At 43.0% G+C, this 21931-nt stretch overlaps 1 protein-coding gene across 1 annotated transcript in view; it reads left to right on the top strand.

Moving 5' to 3' along the window:
* The first annotated feature begins 990 nt into the window (after positions 1-990).
* The window catches only part of insra (insulin receptor a), a 158128-nt gene continuing 137187 nt past the window's right edge, over positions 991-21931 (top strand). The window contains exon 1 of the mRNA XM_045205955.1: positions 991-2185. Within this exon, the coding sequence (XP_045061890.1) occupies positions 2110-2185 (76 nt within the window). The 5' untranslated portion in view covers positions 991-2109. The remainder of the gene's footprint in view (positions 2186-21931) is intronic.

Here is a 21931-nt window from a genome sequence, read left to right as displayed (position 1 = left end):
AACTGTAAAGTTTGGTGGAGGAGGAATAATGGTCTTGGGCTGTTTTTCATGGTTCCGGCTAGGCCCCTTTGTTCCAGTGAAGGGAAATCTTAACGATACAGCGTACATTAACATTCTAGACGGTTCTGTGTTTCCAACTTTGTAGCAACAGTTTGGGGAAGGCCCTTTCCTGTTTCAGCATGACAATGCCCCTGTGCACAAAGCAAAGTCCATGCAGAAATGGTTTGTCGAGATCGGTGTGGAAGAACTTGACTGGCCTGCACAGAGCCTTGACCTCAACCCCATCGAACACCTTTGGGATGAATTGGAACACCAACTGCGAGCCAGGCCTAATCGCCCAACATCAGTGCCCGATGTCACAAATGCTCTTGTGGCTGAATGGAAGCAAGTCAAGAATGTCTCCTGAGTGGCGCAGTGGTCTAAGGCACTGCATCGCAGTGCTAGCTGTGCCACTAGAGATCCTGGTTCGAATCCAGGCTCTGTCGTAGCCGGCCGTGACCGGGAGACCCATGGGGCGGCGCGCAATTGGCCCAGCGTAGGGGAGGGAATGGCCAGCAGGGATGTAGCTCAGTTGATAGAGCATGGCGTTTGCAACGCCAGGGTTGTGGGTTCGATTCTCACAGGGGGTATGAAAAAAAATAAAAAAAATAATGTAAGTCGCTCTGGATAAGAGCGTCTGCTAAATGACGTAAATGTAAATGTAAAGTCCCCACAGCAATGTTCCAACATCTAGTGGAAAGCTTTCCCAGAAGAGTGGAGGCTGTTATAGCAGCAAAGGGAGGACCAACTCCATATTAATGCCCATGATTTTGGAATGAGATGTTCGACGAGCAGGTGTCCACATACTTTTAGCCATGTAGTGTATTTATAGCCTATTATCAGACGCAGTGTAGGTTGTTACAGTAGGCGTATCTCTAGTCTAACTGCGTAATCCAATGTACTCCAGTCCGTATTTCCCCTTCGCCCCATCTGGCTCACTTACAGGTTCTGTTTACTACTGGCGACGGAGAGGCACAGCGAAGGGGATCCTAAGGGACTGAACCATTTAGGCCTGCCTCTAATGTCGGAGAGTAAAATATCGACATTATATTTTGCTGTTCTCGTGCAATAACCGTGTTGTCATTTTGGAAGGAGATATCCATCAGGTGAAATCACTGAAACGCCTTTATTATGAAGAAAAAGGCCAACTGACTAACGAACGAGCAACAGCGAAGTCTGACAGTTGAGTGGAAATCTCAGCGTTGACTGCGGTTAGATTTTGTCTCTCCATACACGGATTCAGATGAGTTTATATTACTTGAAGTTGTAAACAACCTAGTAATCGCTAGTATTTTGTGTTTGGGATATGTTTGTGAAAGACAACAGCCATGAGCAGTGACCCGTGGGTTTCGTATACTACTGTACGCCACGCGTGCCTTGCATGAACCTGAAGTTGTCAGAAGCGAAGCTACAGAATTCGGGACTGTGAGACGGGGGACATTGTTGCACATTGTGGTTTAGGTTCTCTTTCAATGCAAGGGAATAGGCAATTTACTTAGTAGCTAGACACATAGCAACATATCCATAGCGAGTGTTACCGGAAGCGTAATTAAATTGAGAGTTGATATCCTTCTAATCGCACAAACTTTGTGGCCTCCTGCCCATTCAGCTAACGGTAACGTTAGCTAGCAGCTAACTAACGTTACTCCCCCTGCTCTGCGACGCATGAGACTGCGGATTGAATCAAGAACACTTGAAAAGAAGACGCAATGCGATGCAATTTATTGCAAAGTGAGACTTTTCCTTTGTTTAGCCACAATGATTCCCACGGTTGCATTTGTTTGTGGTGATTTTGAATATCCCTCTGACCTGTGCAGTTAACTAGCTGAGGCTAACCAGTGACTTAGCTCGCTAACTAGCTAGCTAGTAGTGAACACGTTGGACTCTTCCCTCCCTCCGCCCATTTTTCCGGGATGACCGTTTGTATTTTTGTTTACCTGTGGTTTAACTAACAAACCAAAGGACAGCTACCCCTTGCCAACTAGTTGTAATCGAGTTGACTCGGATTCTTCCCCAGACAGTTGCTCTCGACTGCGTCGTCGATCGGATATTGACCAGAGTTGAGTCAATATGTGGCCGCGGACTTTCCTTGTGTTTTTTGTGACTGCTGTCTACGTATGGAATTGTCAGCAAACGAATGGAGAAAGTAAGTAGTTAGCTAATTTATCATCTTCTCACCCCAGTCTTATCTATTGGAGATGTGTGCATATGCATTATTGTTCCTAATTTGACAGAATAGTTGACACTGTATTAGAATGTCAGTTCTTTTTTTGTTGGAAGGCTCTGATTTGACAAGCTCAGCTATGATGACAGAAAGTCAATCCTTTTCGTTAGATACTGGATATTTGGAAGGACGAAGGTCAATTTTATTGCCTTTTTCTGGTTAGCATATTTTTTTGGCCCATAGTTACTAATTTGATCAAAATGCGTTCGCAACATGCAATTGTACAAGTCTATTCTATACATTTGCTTGGATATAAATTAAAGATGCAAGTCAAAACACAATGTACATCATAAATTGATTAGGGGGACAAGTAGCACCTAACAAAGATGTTGATTGATTGCCATGTCAATGCTGTGAGTAATTGCAACCATGACTACTAGGATGTGGATTTAAATGTTGCTGCTAATGCTCCAATATTTGCATGATTATTTAAGTATAAAAACACAGCCAGAATAATTTAGAATGCCTGTTTTTTTTAAATCAATTTAATTATTCAAATGAATAGAAAACATGGTTTACAGTTGTTGTTTTCTAAGGTCAGAGCATGGACTATAAGCCATGCCAGGTATACAATGTGAAGTGACTGAGAAATGACAATGTAGTCATAGTGAAATACTATGTGAAATTACTGAGGAAAAATGTATGATCTTCACTGGAATCGCCTGCTGTGTTTACTCATAATGATAAAATAATTCTGGTGAATTCAGTCTAATAGCCTCCCTACCCATCTACCTCACTGTGTCATAGAGATGAAGAATGCGATTCACTTCATTCACTGTTGTGTTGCAAACAGCAGTAAATGGATAAAGAAAATGAGAGATTAAAAGAGAGCGCTTTATGTCAAACCAGACACTTTGTAATCAATGTAGGTTTATCCCGGCACTCAATCGGATTACACCAAATTAAGGAATCGGATGCACATGTACAACATTTTTTACGGCACTCAATCTGATCAGATTGGATAAACCAAATTAGTTCAAATGAATGGTCAGGACTAAGGATGGACGTGGTAACCTTCTGTAACGTCTTCTGTTGTCACTTCTGTTGTCACTCTCTAGTAACAACAGAAGATAGGTTACGACGTCCATCCTTAGTCCTGACATTCATTTGAACAAATTTGGTTTATCCGATTGAGTGGCGTAAAATTGTTTGTACATGTGCATCCGTTAAAAAACCTCCAATGAAAATGGCTGGTTTGTTTGAGGTAATTCCTTTAGACAAAACAAAATATTTGAATCTTTGTTTACTCACTGTTGTACATGTGCATCCGATTCCTTCATTTAGTGAAATCCAATTGCGTGCCAGGATAAACTAAATTGATTTCAAAGTGTCTGGTTTGACATAAAGTGCTCTCTTTTAATCTCTCATTTTGTTTACAAAATAGGTAAAGAATGGATTCACTTCATTCACATGTAGGTAAACACAATGAGAGATTAAAAGAGAGAAATTGACCTCTGTTTTTAGGCTATAATGCCGTTTTATCATGTCACTGGAGATGGTCAGATTTGGTTTCACCAAACTAGTTAAATCAAATGGCATTAGGATGGACCTGGTTTTAAACACCCATTTCTGTTAGACTAAACACTCAAGTTAAAACGTACACCATTCTGGGTGTTGTTTGTGAACTGTCTACTTGGAGGGCTTCAGAAATAGAGAAATAAATATAGCCGTGCTTGTGACACGCTTTGCTATAGTAGAGGAAACGTTGGCCTCTGTTCAGTCCCCGTCTGCCATTGCTTTTATCCTAAAAAACGTGTTGTTTTTCTGCCTCACTTAGACAATTTTTGTCCGTAGTTAAAAAAGACAGGAATAATAGAACAGGGATTTAATCACAAATGTCAATGAGATAAAATCCAGACAAGTGTTCAACCACAGATCTAGTAGTAGTGTGGGGAGGATTTCCTGGCTGTCTGTCTGAAGGAACTAATGGTTTGGTCTGGGAGACAGATGCATCTCTGGGTGCTGTGTCCCAAATGGCACCCTATTCCCTATCTAGTGCACTACTTTTATTCAGAGCCCTGTCCCCCAATGGCACCCTATTCCCTATCTAGTGCACTACTTTTATTCAGAGCCCTGTCCCCCAATGGCACCCTATTCCCTATCTAGTGCACTACTTTTATTCAGAGCCCTGTCCCCCAATGGCACCCTATTCCCTATCTAGTGCACTACTTTTATTCAGAGCCCTGTCCCCCAATGGCACCCTATTCCCTATCTAGTGCACTACTTTTGACCATGGCCCAAACGGCTCTGGTCAAAAGTAGTGCGCTTTATTTTACATTTTTACATTTACGTCATTTAGCAGACGCTCTTATCCAGAGCCACTTACAGTTAGTGAGTGCATACATTTTTATACTGCCCCCCCCCCGTGGGAATCGAACCCACAACCCTGGCGTTGCAAGCGCCATGCTCTACCAACTGAGCTACACAGGGGTTTATAGGGAATAGGGTGCCTTTTGGGGATGCAGCCTCTGTCTGTCAACCCTATAGAGCCACAATCAACAAGGAAGGAAGATATGGTTTCCGTTCGCTCTGTCTGCACTTGGTGACTCACTCGTGATGTTTTAACAATTTGACAAGCCATTAAATGAAAGAGTGTAGTAGAATGATTTAGGCTGGGGCTAGTATGGGATGAAATAACCTTGGCCTTCTCTTTCACCACCGCTATACACTATCTACGTCTGGAAGTTAACCCCCTTAAACAGCCTTTGACTAGCAACATTGCAGGGAATCAAACGCTCGACTAACACCTCTGTACTTGTTTTGAATGCTAAAGCAGTCGAGTGTGGTTTTGGCTTATGTGACGGGCAGAGAGAGTTGAAAAAACAAATAATAACGTGAAGCTACTTTTCATTAAAAACTGAAAAGAGGAGGGTTGAGTTGAGATTGGGTAATGTCATCAGACCAGTTTGTGCTAGATTCTGTTCTGACTGAGACATAATTCATAAACAAGTTGTGTAATTGCTCGGCTGCTGGCTCAGGCTGGCCCCCTTCTCGCTCCTCTCCGACTTGACAGTGAACCACGAGAGAGAAGGAGAGGGGGTAGACGAGAGAAACTTGGGCCTCACTGAAAGTGTTTCATAACATTGACTGACAGTGACTGACCAATGCTTTGGCTGGACCAAGCCAGTGTACTGTCTGTCTGTAGGCTATGTTATGAAGGACTTGTAAAATGGCTTTCGAGTTTTAACCCACTACCTTGATCAAAATGGGCCATTCTGACTGATCAAAAGGCTCAATGAAACAAAAATATGTGGTGGATTTTATTAGTTAATTTTTTTTACACTATATTTTACAGTTACTTCTTACATCATACATTTACATCATCCCATTTTACATACTGAAGGATTGAGTGTGGGCATAGATTAAGCAGTCCTTTCTGTATCCTGTATCCATTATATTCTGTTGTCAGATCTGTATGCACAGGTCTCACCCTCATTCCACATGATAGAATGTCTTGCATTCTATTTCTGCCTGCTATGTTTGTGCAGCATCCATTGTGCTCCCAGCCTGCCAACCAACATTCAATAGTTCACCAAAGGTCGCCAATTACATCATCTGAAGTGGTCAGGGTTTTATACCAGACAGTATCAATCTATCCCAGAAGTGTGTCTGAGGTTGGTCTTGCGGGTAACACCGCTGCCCGCAGGACATGCATGCAGTGTTTTCCATAAGCGCCGGCTGTTGGCTAAACAGCCAATAACAAACTCATTGTTAGTCAGCTACTTTTTCCACTTCATGAATTAACTAGGCTTATTTTCTTTTAAAAGTTTCAATTCGCTAGTCAGAAAAGTCTGTATAGCGTTCTCCCGCTAGAATTAACGATATGAATCTTCTAGTGATCTGTTGATAGGACAGGCGCCTGTCAGTCACAAAGCAAGCGATGACAGGGACACTGCTGGTTTGTCAGTCTGCTGTCTGTCCCGCCTCTCGGTTCCGGTGTTATTTTTGTGCGCCGTGATTGGGAGAGAGCATGATGCTTCTTTATAGTCTCCTGTCCCATGTAATGTAAGTGGTAACGATGAGTTGAAATCCACTTAATTATTGTTTCGTGGCACTTTCATTTATTTTATTTTGCGTGTTTCATTGGCCTATACAGCCGAAGGCTATTTACTGGTCTTTTGATTGACGACCGAACAGCTTGTGTTGACTAGTTTATAGAAGGTGTCAAACTGACTGAATAAAGCCAATCGCCTATATCCCTTGGCTATTCATAAATCATACAATCTAGTTATGTCCATAGTATTGCATCGGGACAAGTAAACCAAACATTTTGTTAGGATTCGAAGTAGGGCTGGGACGATACCAGTATCGCGATACTTGTTAATATCGTGGCAAGGAAACAAAACACAAAGCGGATTTAACTTCTTTAGGAAAACAGCCCTAATGTTGGAAACAATTATTTTCCAAGCTATAGCGCACACATTTTACATACTGCTTGACCAAAGAGTTTGGTCTGCTTCATGTTTTCATTTTTGGCATGGAAAAAATATTGTGATAATTGTATTGTCCCGGCCCTAATTCGAAGCCCATGTTGAGACTTGCCAGTGACCGCTAAAGTGATTCGTCAATGTAGCCTAGTGATGGGTTGTTCAAACAAATGGCTGTTTTTGAACTGATATTTTAGGTGAACCGAACCGAATTGCATCAGTGAGAGAGCCGTTCATTTGGCTCCCTAATTTGCATACTGGAAGGTTTTCTTTAGGCGAATGATGAAAACATTGGATGAAGATGTTGAATCCTCTCTGCAGGAACAATAGGTAGTGAGGCACAGTCTGGTCCAAAATATAATAAAATAAACAGATTGAAGGTTATACAAGCTAATGTCATGATACTTATGTATGGTATTATTGAAGATATTGATATACAGTGCATTCGGAAAGTATTCAGACCCCTTGACTTTTTCCACATTTTGTTACGTTACAGCCTTATTCTAAAATGGATTAAATCGTTTTTTTCTCCTCATCAATCTACACACAATACCCCATAATGGCAAAGCAAAAACAGGTTTTTAGAAATTGTTGATTTCTAAAAATGATTATAAGTGCAGTAAAAAACGTGATTTTCCTGTGTTTTTATATATATTTCCACACTGAGGTTGGAATAATGCTGTGAAATTGTGAACATTTGGATAATGGCCTTTTAGTGTAAGAGCTGTTTTGAAAAGGCCGCCTGAAATTTCAACCTGTTTTGGTGGGATGGAGTTTTGGCCTTCCATGGTGACATCACCAGGTGGTAAATTAGTTAATAGATAAGAGGGTTCCAAACCTCTCTGCCAATCACAGCTAGTTTTCAGTTTTCCCATCCCCACTCAGACCATTACCAGATAGTCCTAGCAAAATCCTTGCTTGAGAAATTGCCCTTTGCTAAGAAGCAATTTTTGTTTATTTTTGACCATTTTAAAACAATGGTAAAAAAAAAAACTATCACAGTAAGGGACTTAATTGTTACCCAGAAATGACTTGATATTGAGATAAAAACAACTGCATTGTAGGTTTATTTCTGGATATAAAAAGGGGCTTAGGTGGGGGGCGTGGCAGGGGGCGCGGTCGGCCCTGACAGTGTGGCTGAATTTTAGAGAACATTTTAGATGCCCCCGTCTTGGCGGTGTAGAGAAACTTAAACATTTTTAAGCCAATTTCCTGCAATGGCGTCAAAATCCCTGGCATTGGACCTTTTTTGAAAGTGTTGACAATGGAGTAGCCAACTGCTGCTTTCTGTGTAGCAAAGTCCATGTTTAATACCTGCTTCATTCTTCAATCATACCTGTAGGTCTATTCATGAGCGCCTGCCTGTGTATAAAAGTGGGGCTGCACAGTCTGGCAGGGGGTCCGGGTGGTCCTCCCCCTGAAAAACTTTGCATTCTTTTACTTAGAAAATAGTCCTGAGCAAATAATAGGCCTAGGCGATATCCAAAACAACTAACAACACACTGAATTCATACATTATTTTAGTAATTTTCATTGTAAAGTCATGTCTTTCTACTCAATACCACAATTCATTTGATCAAACTGGGAGGTAAAGTTGTTAACGTATTCAATCATTTAGCTGTGTATTTCGGATGGAATCAACACATTTTAATGTACCAGAGGCCACCAAATAGAGCTCGTTCTGCAATTGTTTGGAACTCCCTGGCTGGCTACTTTTCTATTTGGCTGGCTACTTCATGTGTTTACATTGATCTACGATACTTCAGAGAGGGCCACCCTCATTTCTCATACAGAATGCAGTGATGTGTACTGAACCTATCACCTGTAATAAATGTAGTGCTCTATGATAAACGATGTCAATGACTTCAATACAGTGGCAGCTGCATTCATATAGATATCTCCATAGTTTAAAGCTGCATGAATGTCGACTGAATTGTTTGTTTTCAAGTTTTATTGTCACGTGCACAAGTACAGTAAAATGCCTTTCTTGCAATCTCTTTCCCATTCAATGCAGTAATCAATATCAGTAATCAGTAATATCAGTAGCTCTTCAGTAAGGCCTTTCTACTGCCAATGTTTGTCTATGGAGATTCCATGGCTGTGTGATCGATTTTATACACCTGTCAGCAACGGGTGTGACCGAAATGGCCGAATCCACTAATTTGAAGGGGTGTCCACATACTTTTGTGTCTATACAGTGCATTTGGAAAGTATTCAGACCCTTTGACTTTTTCCATATTTTGTTAGGTTACAGCCATATTTTAAAATGGATTAAATAAAACAAATTCCTCATCAATCTACACACAATAGCCCATAATGACAAAGTAGAAATGTTTGCAAATGTATTATGAATAAAAAAGATACCTTATTTACATAAGTATTCAGACCCTTTGCTATGAGACTTGAAATTGTGCTCAGGTGCATCCTGTTTCCATTGATCATCCTTGAGATGTTTCTACAACTTGATTGGAGTCCACCTGTGGTAAATTAAACTGATTGGACATGATTTGGAAAGGCACACAGATGTCTATATAAGGTCCCACAGTTGACTGTGCATGTCAGAGCAAAAACCCAGCCATGTGGTCGAAGGAATTGTCCGCAGAGCTCCGAGACAGGATTGTGTCGAGGCACAGATCTGGGAAAGGGTAGCAAAAAAAAATCCATCATTGAAGGTCCCAAAAACACAGTGGCTTCCATCATTCTTAAATGGAAGAAGTTTGGAACCACCAAGACTCTTCCTAGAGCTGGCCGCCCAGCCAAACTGATCAATCGGGGGAGAAGGGCCTTGGTCAGGGAGGTGACCAAGAATCTTTGGCCTGAATGTCAAGTCTGGAGGAAACCTGGCACCATCCCTACAGTGAAGCATGGTGGTGGCAGCATCATGCTGTGGGGATGTTTTTCAGCAGCAAGGACTGGGAGACTAGTCAGGATCGAGGGAAAGATGAACGGAGCAAAGTACAGAGATCCTTGATGAAAACCTGCTCCAGAGCACTCAGGACCTCAGACTGGGGGCGAAGGTTCACCTTCCAACAGGACAACGACCGTAAGCACACAGCCAAGACAACGCAGGAGTGGCTTCGGGACAAGTCTCTGAATGTCCTTGAGTGGCCTAGCCAGAGCCCGGACTTGAACCTGATCGAACATCAATGGAGAGACCTGAAAATATCTGTGCATCAACGCTCCCCATCCAACCTGACAGAGCTTGAGAGGATCTGCAGAGAAGAATGGGAGAAACTCCCCAAATACAGGTGTGCCAAGCTTGTAGCTTCAACACAGGTCTCGTGTAGCTCAGTTGGTAGAGCATGGCGTTTGCAACGCCAGGGTTGTGGGTTCGATTCCCACGGGGGGCCAGTATGAAAATGTATGCAGTCACTAACTGTAAGACGCTCTGGATAAGAGCGTCTGCTAAATGACTAAAAAATGAAAATGTAAAACAAAGTACTGAGTAAAGGGTCTAAATACTTATGTAAATTAATAATCCAGTTGTATTTTATTTTTTATTTTTGCAAAAACAAAAGACCTGTTTTTACTTTGTCATTATGGGGTATTGTTTGTAGATTGATGAGGGGGAAAAACAATTTAATCTATTTTAGAATAAAGTTGTAACGTAACAAAATGTGGAAATAGTCAAGGGGTCTGAATACTTTTCGAATGCACTGTGTATTTATAAGCAGGTACACAATCAATGTGGGCACCATCCAATGTACATATGCATAAATCTTCAGATACATTTTTCAGCTTTTTGGAAAGTAACATATCATTTACTTGGTTTTATCTGCATTAAGTAACAGAATACACTACAGTATCGCAGATTGTAGTTCTGAAAGAGCCTTGTCAACAGAAGGAGCAACAGAATACACTACAGTATTGTCCGCATACAAGTGGAGGTTACAATTTCTTACAGACAAGTCAATATTGTTTACATAGATAGTAAAAAGTACAGGGCCCTTTGGGGGCTACTTTAGTAATATCAAGGAAACCTGACTTACCATCTACCTCCAAGATGAATGGCACTGATAAATACACGAATCTACCACCAGTATGAATGCCACTGAGCTGCTGGTTTGTTTTTACGTTACGCAATGTCAAAAAGGAAATGTGGAAGTGAATGCAGCTGGTGAATTTGGGGAATGACGGAAGTATCGTCTATGTCTAGAGGAGCTAGACTTTAGAACGTTCTAATCTAGAACAGGAGATTCATTGACATTCCAATTTCAGTTTACTTCCTTGAGTTTACTGGGATTGGCCATAACCCCGCTTCAGACGACTTGGCACATTTCCTAGGGGCTGGGGTCAATCTAGAATAGAAAAGTACCAGCTTCTATCTATTTCCACTTGCTGTGGTTGCCTGCAGATGAAATAATGATTAGGATGTTAGACTTTGCCTGAGCAAACCAGCAAGCTTTTCAGGCACATTCCCTAGAGGCACAGTTCCTAAAAGCTTCAGCAGTTAGAATCGCCATCTAGTACATTAATACCATTTTAGATATTTTTAGAATCATTTTTAGAACATCATAGACATAGTTGATCTCAGACTATGGTTAAATACCACTAATCCGTATTTAGAGCTATGTAGTAATCATTCTGAATGGCCTTACTGTACAGAGGTCTGAAATCTGTTCAGTCTATTATTGAAGTGGTTGTACAACCCAACCATTCCCGGTATTGATTACATCGTTGTCTGCTCCACTGGTGCCTCCCTGACCTTGGCTCCAGCAATATATACTGAAGAAAAATATAACCGCAACATTTTCAACGATTTTACTGAGTTACAGTTCAAATAAGGAAATCTGTCAATTGAAATAAATTAGGCCCTAATCTATGGATTTCACATGACTGGGCAGGGGCGTAGCCATGGGTGGGCCTGGGAGGGCATAGGTCCACCCACTGGGGAGCCAGGCCCAGCCAATCAGAATGAGTTTTTCCCCACAAAAGTGCTTTATTACAGACAGAAATACTCCTCAGTTTCATCAGCTGTCCAGGTGGCTGGTCTCAGACGATCCAGCAGGTGAAGAAGCTGGATGTGGAGGTCCTGGGCTGGCGTGGTTATACCTGGTCTGCGGTTGTGAGGCCGGTTTGACGTACTTCCAAATTCTCTAAAACGTCGAAGGCGGCTTATGGTATAGAAATGAACATTCAATTATCTGGCAACAGCTCAGGTGGACATTCCTGCAGTCAGCATGCCAATTGCACGCTCCCTCAAAACTTTAGACATCTGTGGCATTGTGTTGTGTGACAAAACTGCACATTTTAGAGTGGCCTTTTATTGTCCCCAGCACAAGGTGCGCCTGTGTAATGATCATGCTGTTTAATCAGATTCTTGATATGTCACACCTGTCACGTGGATGGATTATCTTGACAAAGGAGAAATGCTCACAAACAGGGATGTAAACAAAGTTGTGCACAAAATGTACATGTTGCATTTATATTTTTGTTCAGTATGTGTTGGAAAACAGCAAACCAACCAGGCTGCCAGCAGTGAAACCTTGAAAATAAGTATTTCAATAGTTGCTGCGTGTTTGTGTTCTTCCTGAGGCCACCGTAGTGTAGGAGAGGGAGGCCTAGGGAGAATACGAATGTTCCCTATATAGTGCACTACTTTTTGACCAGAGTCCTGTGGGGCCTGTTCAAAAAGTAGTGCACTATGTAGGGAACAGGGTGCCGTTTGGGACATAGGGTGCCCTGGGCCTCCCTCTCCTCCCCCTCCTCCCCCTCCTCCCTCTCCTCCCTCTCCTCCCTCTCCTCCCCCTCCTCCCTCTCCTCCCCCTCCTCCCTCTCCTCTCTCTCCTCTCTCTCCTCCCTCTCCTCCCTCTCCTCCCTCTCCTCCCTCTCCTCCCTCTCCTCCCTCTCCTCCCTCTCCTCCCCCTCCAGACAGGCAGGCTCTCCACTATGTCTGTCTGGTGTCTGCAGGAGACATGCACACACACACACACACACACACACATCTGGCCCTCTGCCTGTCTTTCTGCCTGTTGACGTCTACTCTGCTGCCATCTGGCCCTCTGCCTGGCCCTCTGCCTGTCCCTCTGCCTGTCTTTCTGCCTGTTGACGTCTACTCTGCTGCCATCTGGCCCTCTGCCTGGCCCTCTGCCTGGCCCTCTGCCTGGCCCTCTGCCTGGCCCTCTGCCTGGCCCTCTGCCTGTCTTTCTGCCTGTTGACGTCTACTCTGCTGCCATCTGGCCCTCTGCCTGTCTTTCTGCCTGTTGACGTCTACTCTGCTGCCATCTGGCCCTCTGCCTGTCTTTCTGCCTGTTGACGTCTACTCTGCTGCCATCTGGCCCTCTGCCTGTCCCTCTGCCTGTCTTTCTGCCTGTTGACGTCTACTCTGCTGCCATCTGGCCCTCTGCCTGTCCCTCTGCCTGGCCCTCTGCCTGTCTTTCTGCCTGTTGACGTCTACTCTGCTGCCATCTGTCCCTCTGCCTGGCCCTCTGCCTGGCCCTCTGCCTGGCCCTCTGCCTGTCTTTCTGCCTGTTGACGTCTACTCTGCTGCCATCTGGCCCTCTGCCTGTCTTTCTGCCTGTTGACGTCTACTCTGCTGCCATCTGGCCCTCTGCCTGTCCCTCTGCCTGTCCCTCTGCCTGGCCCTCTGCCTGGCCCTCTGCCTGGCCCTCTGCCTGGCCCTCTGCCTGGCCCTCTGCCTGTTGACGTCTACTCTGCTGCCATCTGGCCCTCTGCCTGTCTTTCTGCCTGTTGACGTCTACTCTGCTGCCATCTGGCCCTCTGCCTGTCTTTCAGCCTGTTGACGTCTACTCTGCTGCCATCTGGCCCTCTGCCTGTCTTTCAGCCTGTTGACGTCTACTCTGCTGCCATCTGGCCCTCTGCCTGGCCCTCTGCCTGTCTTTCTGCCTGTTGACGTCTACTCTGCTGCCATCTGGCCCTCTGCCTGTCCCTCTGCCTGTCCCTCTGCCTGGCCCTCTGCCTGTCCCTCTGCCTGTCCCTCTGCCTGTCCCTCTGCCTGGCCCTCTGCCTGGCCCTCTGCCTGTCCCTCTGCCTGGCCCTCTGCCTGTTGACGTCTACTCTGCTGCCAGACCAGGGCCTCAAACTAACTGTGGTCAACTTACCATTTAGTTTTCACTGAACTTTTATTTATACAGGTTAGTCTCATTGGAGATTATAATCCCTTTTACCAAGAGAGACCTGGTCTGTAGTGTTCATGGAACCAGGCAGGCAGTAGAGTGGCTGCTGGATCAAAACAAAATGCACCGCTCAGACTAATGTGTGTGTGTGTGTGTGTGTGTGTGTGTGTGTGTGTGTGTGTGTGTGTGTGTGTGTGTGTGTGTGTGTGAGATATACAGTGGCGTGCGAAGGTATTCACCCCCCCCCCTTGGCATTTTTCCTTTTTTGTTGCCTTACAACCTGGAATTAAAATTGATTTTTGGGGGGGTTTGTATCATTTGATTTACACAACATGCCTACCACTTTGAAGATGCAAAATATATTTTATTGTGAAACAAACAAGAAATAAGACAAAAAAACAGAACTTGAGCGTGCATAACTATTCACTATTTGACCCCCTCTCAATCAGAAAGATTTCTGGCTCCCAGGTGTCTTTTTTATACAGGTAATGAGCTGAGATTAGGAGCACACTCTTAAAGGGAGTGACCCCTGGAAGCAGTCAGGCCGGCCAGTCAGCAAACGACCCTTGGAAAGCCAGGCCACCACAGCTACACGTTTGGGATGCAGCCAATGTGGACACTCGCTGCATCCCAAATGGCACCCTATTCCCTATATAGAGCCCTATGTGTCCTGGTCAAAAGAAGCCCACTATACAGTGAGGGAAAAAGGTATTTGATCCCCTGCTGATTTTGTACGTTTGCCCACTGACAAAGAAATGATCTGTCTAGAATTTTAATGGTAGGTTTATTTGAACAGTGAGAGACAGAATAACAACAAAAAAATCCAGAAAAGCGCATGTCAAAAATGTTATGAATTTATTTGCATTTTAATGAGGGAAATAAGTATTTTACCCCCTCTCAATCAGAAAGATTTCTGGCTCCCAGGTGTCTTTTATACAGGTAACGAGCTGAGATTAGGAGCACACTCTTAAAGGGAGTGCTCCTAATCGCAGCTTGTTACCTGTATAAAAGACACCTGTCCACAGAAGCAATCAATCAATCAGATTCCAAACTCTCCACCATGGCCAAGACCAAAGAGCTCTCCAAGGATGTCAGGGACAAGATTGTAGACCTACACAAGGCTGGAATGGGCTACAAGACCATCGCCAAGCAGCTTGGTGAGAAGGTGACAACCGTTGGTGCGATTATTCGCAAATGTGAGAAACACAAAATAACTGTCAATCTCCCTCGGCCTGGGGCTCCATGCAAGATCTCACCTCGTGGAGTTGCAATGATCATGAGAACGGTGAGGAGTCAGCCCAGAAGTACACGGGAGGATCTTGTCAATGATCTCAAGGCAGCTGGGACCATAGTCACCAAGAAAACAATTGGTAACACACTACGCCGTGAAGGACTGAAATCCTGCAGCGCCCGCAAGGTTCCCCTGCTCAAGAAAGCACATATACAGGCCCGTCTGAAGTTTGCCAATGAACATCTGAATGATTCAGAGGAGAACTGGGTGAAAGTGTTGTGGTCAGATGAGACCAAAATTGAGCTCTTTGGCATCAACTCAACTCGCCGTGTTTGGAGGAGGAGGAATGCTGCCTATGACCCCAAGAACACCATCCCCACCGTCAAACATGGAGGTGGAAACATTATGCTTTGGGGGTGTTTTTCTGCTAAGGGGACAGGACAAGTTCACCGCATCAAAGGGACGATGGACGGGGCCATGTACCGTCAAATCTTGGGTGAGAACCTCCTTCCCTCAGCCAGGGCATTGAAAATGGGTCGTGGATGGGTATTCCAGCATGACAATGACCCAAAACACACGGCCAAGGCAACAAAGGAGTGGCTCAAGAAGATGCACATTAAGGTCCTGGAGTGGCCTAGCCAGTCTCCAGACCTTAATCCCATAGAAAATATGTGGAGCTGAAGGTTCGAGTTGCCAAACGTCAGCCTCGAAACCTTAATGTAGATCATGTCTTTGTCAGTGGGCAAACATACAAAATCAGCAGGGGATCAAATACTTTTTTCCCTCACTGTATGCTAGCGAACCATTGTTTGTACAGATGAACGTGGTACCTTCAGGCGTTTGGAAATTGCTCCCAAGGATGTACCGGACTTGTGGAGGTCTACAATTTTTTTTCTGAGGTCTTGGCTGATTTCTTTTGATTTTCCCATGATGTCAAGCAAAGAGGCACTGAGTGTGAAGGTAGGCCTTGAAATACATCCACGGGTACAACTCCAATTAACTCAAATGATGTCAATTAGCCTATCAGAAGCTTCTAAAGCCATGACATCATTTTCTGGAATTTTCCAAGCTGTTTAAAGGCACAGTCAACTTAGTGTATGTAAGCTTCTGACCCACTGGAATTGTTATACAGTGAAATAATCTGTCTGTAAACAATTGTTGGAAAAATTACTTGTGTCATGCACAAAGTAGATGTCCTAACCGACTCGCCAAAACTATCGTTTGTTAACAAGAAATGTGTGGAGTGGTTGAAAAACAAGTTTTAATGACTCCAACCTAAGTGTATGTAAACTTCCGACTTCAACTGTATCTCTCCTATCTCTCTCTCAGGGCAGTTTTACTGTAACACACCTTCATTTCTTCATAGTACATGAAGATAGACATCTACCTCTAGCCTACTAGATAGTATCGAAATGCATTGCAGAAGAGTGCTTTCTGTTACAGGAGTTTTCTGCCATGTCCTCGTCTAAACAGTGAGCAAGTGAGCATTTTTAAAGTGAATTAGAAGCCACAGAGCCGCCCTTATAATGTGGTTGGTTTGTGGTTTCTTTTGATAATTTCAGGACCACTGTGTACTGCTTCATCTCCCCAGAATCTTTTTTGCCTTTCATACTCAGATATTCTTATATTTTTCTATATTTATATGAATCAAAACCCCATCAGATAGTTTCATAATGTGCTCCTCTACTTTAGAAATACCGATTTTTTAAAATTTAATCACACAGAGCTGTTTGACGTCTTTCGATTCACAGACAATGGGCTATTCCACAGTAACAGGATGATGCTGAGACTCAGATTTTTCACTTAAAAAATTTATGTCAAACAAAAACCAATGGTTGCAAAGTTAAACAAACCATACAACTCAATGCACAAGGACTACTTTTAACAGTGTCCACTGAAAATGTTATTAATGCAACTTTTACTAGAAGAACAGTGCAGATGCAAAGTTTGGTAAAAAGGTGAAACTTTTAATCTGCACTGTTCTTCTAGTAAATGTGTTTTTGTAAAAATGTTGTGATTTTATTGGTCAGTGCCAGTGGAATTCTTCAGTTGATGATACCTCAGAGCAAGTTTGTTATAGTTTTGTGTTTTCATATTATTTAGCATTTCTATCATTTTAAATAAAGAAAATTGGGGGGGAAATTCATTTTAGTTTCATTCAGGAGTTGGAACTGGAATTATTTCACAATAATTTAGTTCTGAACAGAACCATTTTTTTTTTGTTCCGTTCCACTGTTCCGAACTGCAAAATAAAGTTCTGAACCAGTTCAAACTTGTTTTTCTTCCTTTTTAAATTCTTAATTGTATTGCCTTTAGCTCGACATTAAATGACTTAACCAATCAGCGCAGATAGAGCAGCTTGCTATGGAGTGGGCAACCCCCTGCCAAATGGATGACCATATTAGAGACACATATTTCCCTCAGATCCACAAAGAATTTGAAAACAAACCCAATTTTGATAAACTCCCATATCTATTGGGTGAAATACCACAGTGTGCCATCACAGCTGCAATATTTGTGACCTGTTGCCACAAGAAAAGGGCAACCAGTGAAGAACAAACACCATTGTAAATACAACCCATATTTATGTTTATTTATTTTCCCATTTTGTCCCAACACTGTATATATACATAATATGGCATTTGAAGGGCAGGAGGTAGCTTAGTGGTTAAGAGCGTAGTGCCAGTAACCGAAAGGTCGCTGGTTCTAATCCCCGAGCCGACTAGGTGAAAAATCTGTCTGTGCCCTTGAGCAAGGCACTTAACCCTAATTGCTCCTGTAAGTCGCTCTGGATAAGAGCGTCTGCTAAATGACCTCAACATTATTTTTGAAATGTCTTTATTCTTTTGAAACTTCTGAGTGTAATGTTTACTGTTAATATTTGTTGTTTATTTCACTTTTGTTTACTATCTACTTCACTTGCTTTGGCAATGTTATCATACGTTTCCCATGCTAATAAAGCCCTTAAATTGAAATTGAATTGAGAGAGAGAGCTTGGCTTGGCTTGACTTGAAGCGAAGCGCTGGTCATCTTGTTATGACATGCGTTATCTGAATTAGGCCCACAGAATTATATGTAAGGAGGAGCTTCTATGGAGGAACTTTAGTGTCTTTGAACTTCAGAGAGTTGGCTTAACGTTGGACCAGAGCTAGCTAGCTTGTGTGTGTGCAGAGCGGCACCAGAATTAAAAACACGTCTTACTTTTTTGTAGTTAATAAATCCAATGTGAAACGTGAAAACTCTAGTATCCTTAACTAGAATTTGAAAAAGTTAATCCATTCTTTTCTAATAAAAAAAATCTCCCTAATTTCTGAATCACGCTTGTAATGCAAGTAGGCTACAGTAGCCTATGCTTCGGTAGGGGAGGGGCAGGTAGTCTACACACACACACACACACACACACACTGGAAAAGATTTTCGGCCAGGCAGACACTGGAACACGTTTCTGAGTGAACGAGTGAGGGCTTTGCATATGAGTTTTTTGTGGAACTGAAAAAAAAATGCCTGGAACGTAAAATAAGGTTATTAACCTGTTCCCGTGCTTTTAAAATACTGGTTCTGTTCCGGAACAGTATAGATCACTTTTGTTCCCGATTATGTTACTTGAAAAATGTCGTTCTTTCTGGGTTTTTGGTTCTGTTCCCTGAACTGGTTTCAGTTTTATAAAAAACATTTTAAATTTCGCTTTAGGAATGGAAAGTAGTGGCTTTCCTCCCTGTTAGCTAGTGATGCACAAGCTAGGCCAGACAGCTTATGGTCCCAAAGCTTCTGTACATTTACTTATCCAGGTAAGTTGACTGAGAACATGTTTTCATTTACAGCAACAGCCTAGGGAATAGTTACAGGGGACATGAATGAGCCAATTGGAAGTGGGGGATGGTTAGGTGGTTAGATTTGGAGTTAAGTGAGGACATCAGGGTTAACACCCCTACAATAAGTGCCAGAGTCAGGAAATCCGTTTAACGTCCCATCCGAAACGCAGCACCCGACACAGGGCAATATTTCTTTAGACCAGAGGAGAGAGTGCCTCCTACTGGTCCTCCAACACCACTTCCAGCAGCCTCTGGTCTCCCATCCAGAGACTGACCTGGACCAACCCTGCTTAACTTCAGAGGCAAGCCAGCAGTGGGATGCAGGGTGGTATGCTGCTGGCAGGATTATCTACTTTACTCTGCTCTACTCATAGAGAACAGGATACTCTGGCGAATGGCGCTAGTTTAATAAAGTTAGCTCAAAGCTGAATCAATGCCCGCAAGATCACTTAATGATAGTATTCTACATAACTGAATTTAATAGCATAACGTTACTGTAAGACAAAAACACCACCTCATTTTTTATGAGATTTTAGGAGGATTATGCGAATTGTCAAATGTTTCTCTCATGTGGCTAAAACTCAACAGCGTGCCACTAGGCAAAATATGTGCTTTAATTGAAGCTAAACACAGGTAGGCTATGCTACATGATTGAAGCTAAACACAGGTAGGCTATGCTACATGATTGAAGCTAAACACAGGTAGGCTATGCTACATGATTGAAGCTAATCACAGGTAGCCTATGCTACATGATTGAAGCTAATCACAGGTAGCCTATGCTACATGATTGAAGCTAAACACAGGTAGGCTATGCTACATGATTGAAGCTAAACACAAGTAGGCTATGCTACATGATTGAAGCTAAACACAAGTAGGCTATGCTACATGATTGAAGCTAAACACAGGTAGGCTATGCTACATGATTGAAGCTAAACACAGGTAGGCTATGCTACATGATTGAAGCTAAACACAGGTAGGCTATGCTACATGAGCCACCTGCTCTAAAATTTGCTCTCGGTACATATTTTGAAACAACTCTGGACATAACTAAGAAGATCTAAATGCATTTCCCCATGAAACTGATTAAGATGGAATGGTTGGCATTCAGGTGCTGCCTGGACATTTCACCGGTAAAATTGACAGGGAGAAATGTGAAGTGACCACAAAAATGTGTGCGTAAAGTTGAGGTAAAGAAACGCATGCGCATAACATGATCTTTTCAGGCGTTCCAGGGGGGCTGGACGGGGCGGTTACCTACGCATCCACAGCCTCGGCCTTAAAAAAAAAGAAAAAGCTTGAAAACCCAATTCGATTTTTGCCCAAAGTTCAGAAGAAGAAAAAAGTAAAACTGAACATAATTCATGATGGTTTTTTATTTATTTTAGTTTGTTTTGGAGTCAAAGGTAACAGGTTTGTTCATTGTTTTATTTCAGTTTACGAAATTGTAAACTGAAATAATGGAATCTACAAAAATTGCTGTTTTTTGTTTTAGTTTCAGTTTTCATTCACTATAATAACCTTGCATCAGAGGCACAGACTCTCTATGTGTCTGTGTGAGTTAGTCCAGCAGCCCCCAGCAGTTGTCTGTCTGTGCGTCTGTCGGTGTGTGTGTTAGGGTTGGGCGGTATCCAGTTCTTCATACCTTTCCTGTACCATATCAGTGTATACGGTATTATCGGCAGTGCACATAAGGTGCGCTGTTTCTTTCAAAAAAAATTATAACATTGAAGCTTTTTTGGGGACACACACAATTGTTTGGGGGGGGGCAGCAGGGCTGTGTGTGTGTGTCTGTCTGTTAGTCCCCCAGCCCCCCCCATGCCTGTCCTCTTTGGCCTGTCTGTCTATGAGCGATCCATGTTCTCTTCTCAACACTAATGAAGAGTAAGCCGGGGGAGAGAGAGAGAGGGAGCATGGTGGTTTCCATGGTAACCCCATTGGTTTGTGTGATGTTCCCAAAACACCTGTTTTTTTTTCTCTCCTTTCCTCCTGTTGATAGGAAGGACTCTTAACAGCTAGGCTGCTCCCCAAGTGGCACCCTGTTTCCAATGGGCCCTGGTCAAAAGAATGGCACTATATAGGGAATAGGGTGGTGTTTAGGCCGCAGACAGCCCTAAACTGAACTACCTGCGGTGTTATGGATAGAATAGGATGTGAAGACCCACTGACAGTCCATGAACTCCGTTACATCTGTGACAGTTGTTCCTGTTCTCCCTGTTTTAGCAGCCTTTCTCAAACTTTTTTTGTGTGCCAGGGACCGGCAAGGCATGGCCTTCTTCCTCTGGGGGCCCAAAACAAAATGAATTGACAATCGCTTGAATTTTTTACTTTTTTTTTAACACATTTTATTTCCTTTATTTTTTACTTTAAATCAAATCAAATTGTATTTGTCACGTGCCAAATACAACAGGTGTAGACTTTACCGTGAAATGCTTACTTCACATGAAATGCTTATTTACGAGCCATTTCCCAACAATGCAGAGTTAAAAAGTACGAAAAAATAGCAAAAAAAGGTAATAGTAACACAATAAAATAACAATCCTGTTGGGCGATTTATACTAAATAGATACTAATGAATTATGTATTTACTTGGCTGCCTTCATGGTCAATCTGTGCTGTTTGTCTGTGCTGTCTTCATGGGCTGTCTTCAGGGTCTGTCTGTAAGTGACAAAACAATAATAAATAAATTGTCATTATACACAATCACATTACCTGTGCTGTCAATAAAAACAGTGTAACAACAGAATCTTCATAAACAAATAACAATCTTTCATTCTTTCAATATATACATGGAATAGTACAAGATGTTTGACTCACTTAATCATTGAGACGGGTGTGCCTGTCTCCTGGACACCAACCGGTCAAACCTCGGCGGGAAGAAGGAGCGGGACAGTCGAGGTGTTTTCAACAGGCAGTCTGCTGCAATATGTTGATTTTGTTTCAGCTAGAGAGGAGAAGCTGGTCTCGCGTAAGTAGGTAGCCTCCCGAGTGGCGCAGTGGTCTAAGGCACTGCATCACAGTGCTAGCTGTGCCACTAGAGATCCTGGTTCGAATCCAGGCTCTGTCGCAGCCGGCCGCGACCTGGAGACCCATGGGGCGGCGCACAATTGGCCCAGGGTAGGGGA

Source organism: Coregonus clupeaformis, chromosome 21 (genome assembly GCF_020615455.1).
Source record: "Coregonus clupeaformis isolate EN_2021a chromosome 21, ASM2061545v1, whole genome shotgun sequence".
NCBI classification, from domain to species: Eukaryota; Metazoa; Chordata; class Actinopteri; order Salmoniformes; family Salmonidae; genus Coregonus; species Coregonus clupeaformis.
Note: the sequence above shows the minus strand (reverse complement) of the source record. Positions and strands in the feature narration are given on the sequence as shown.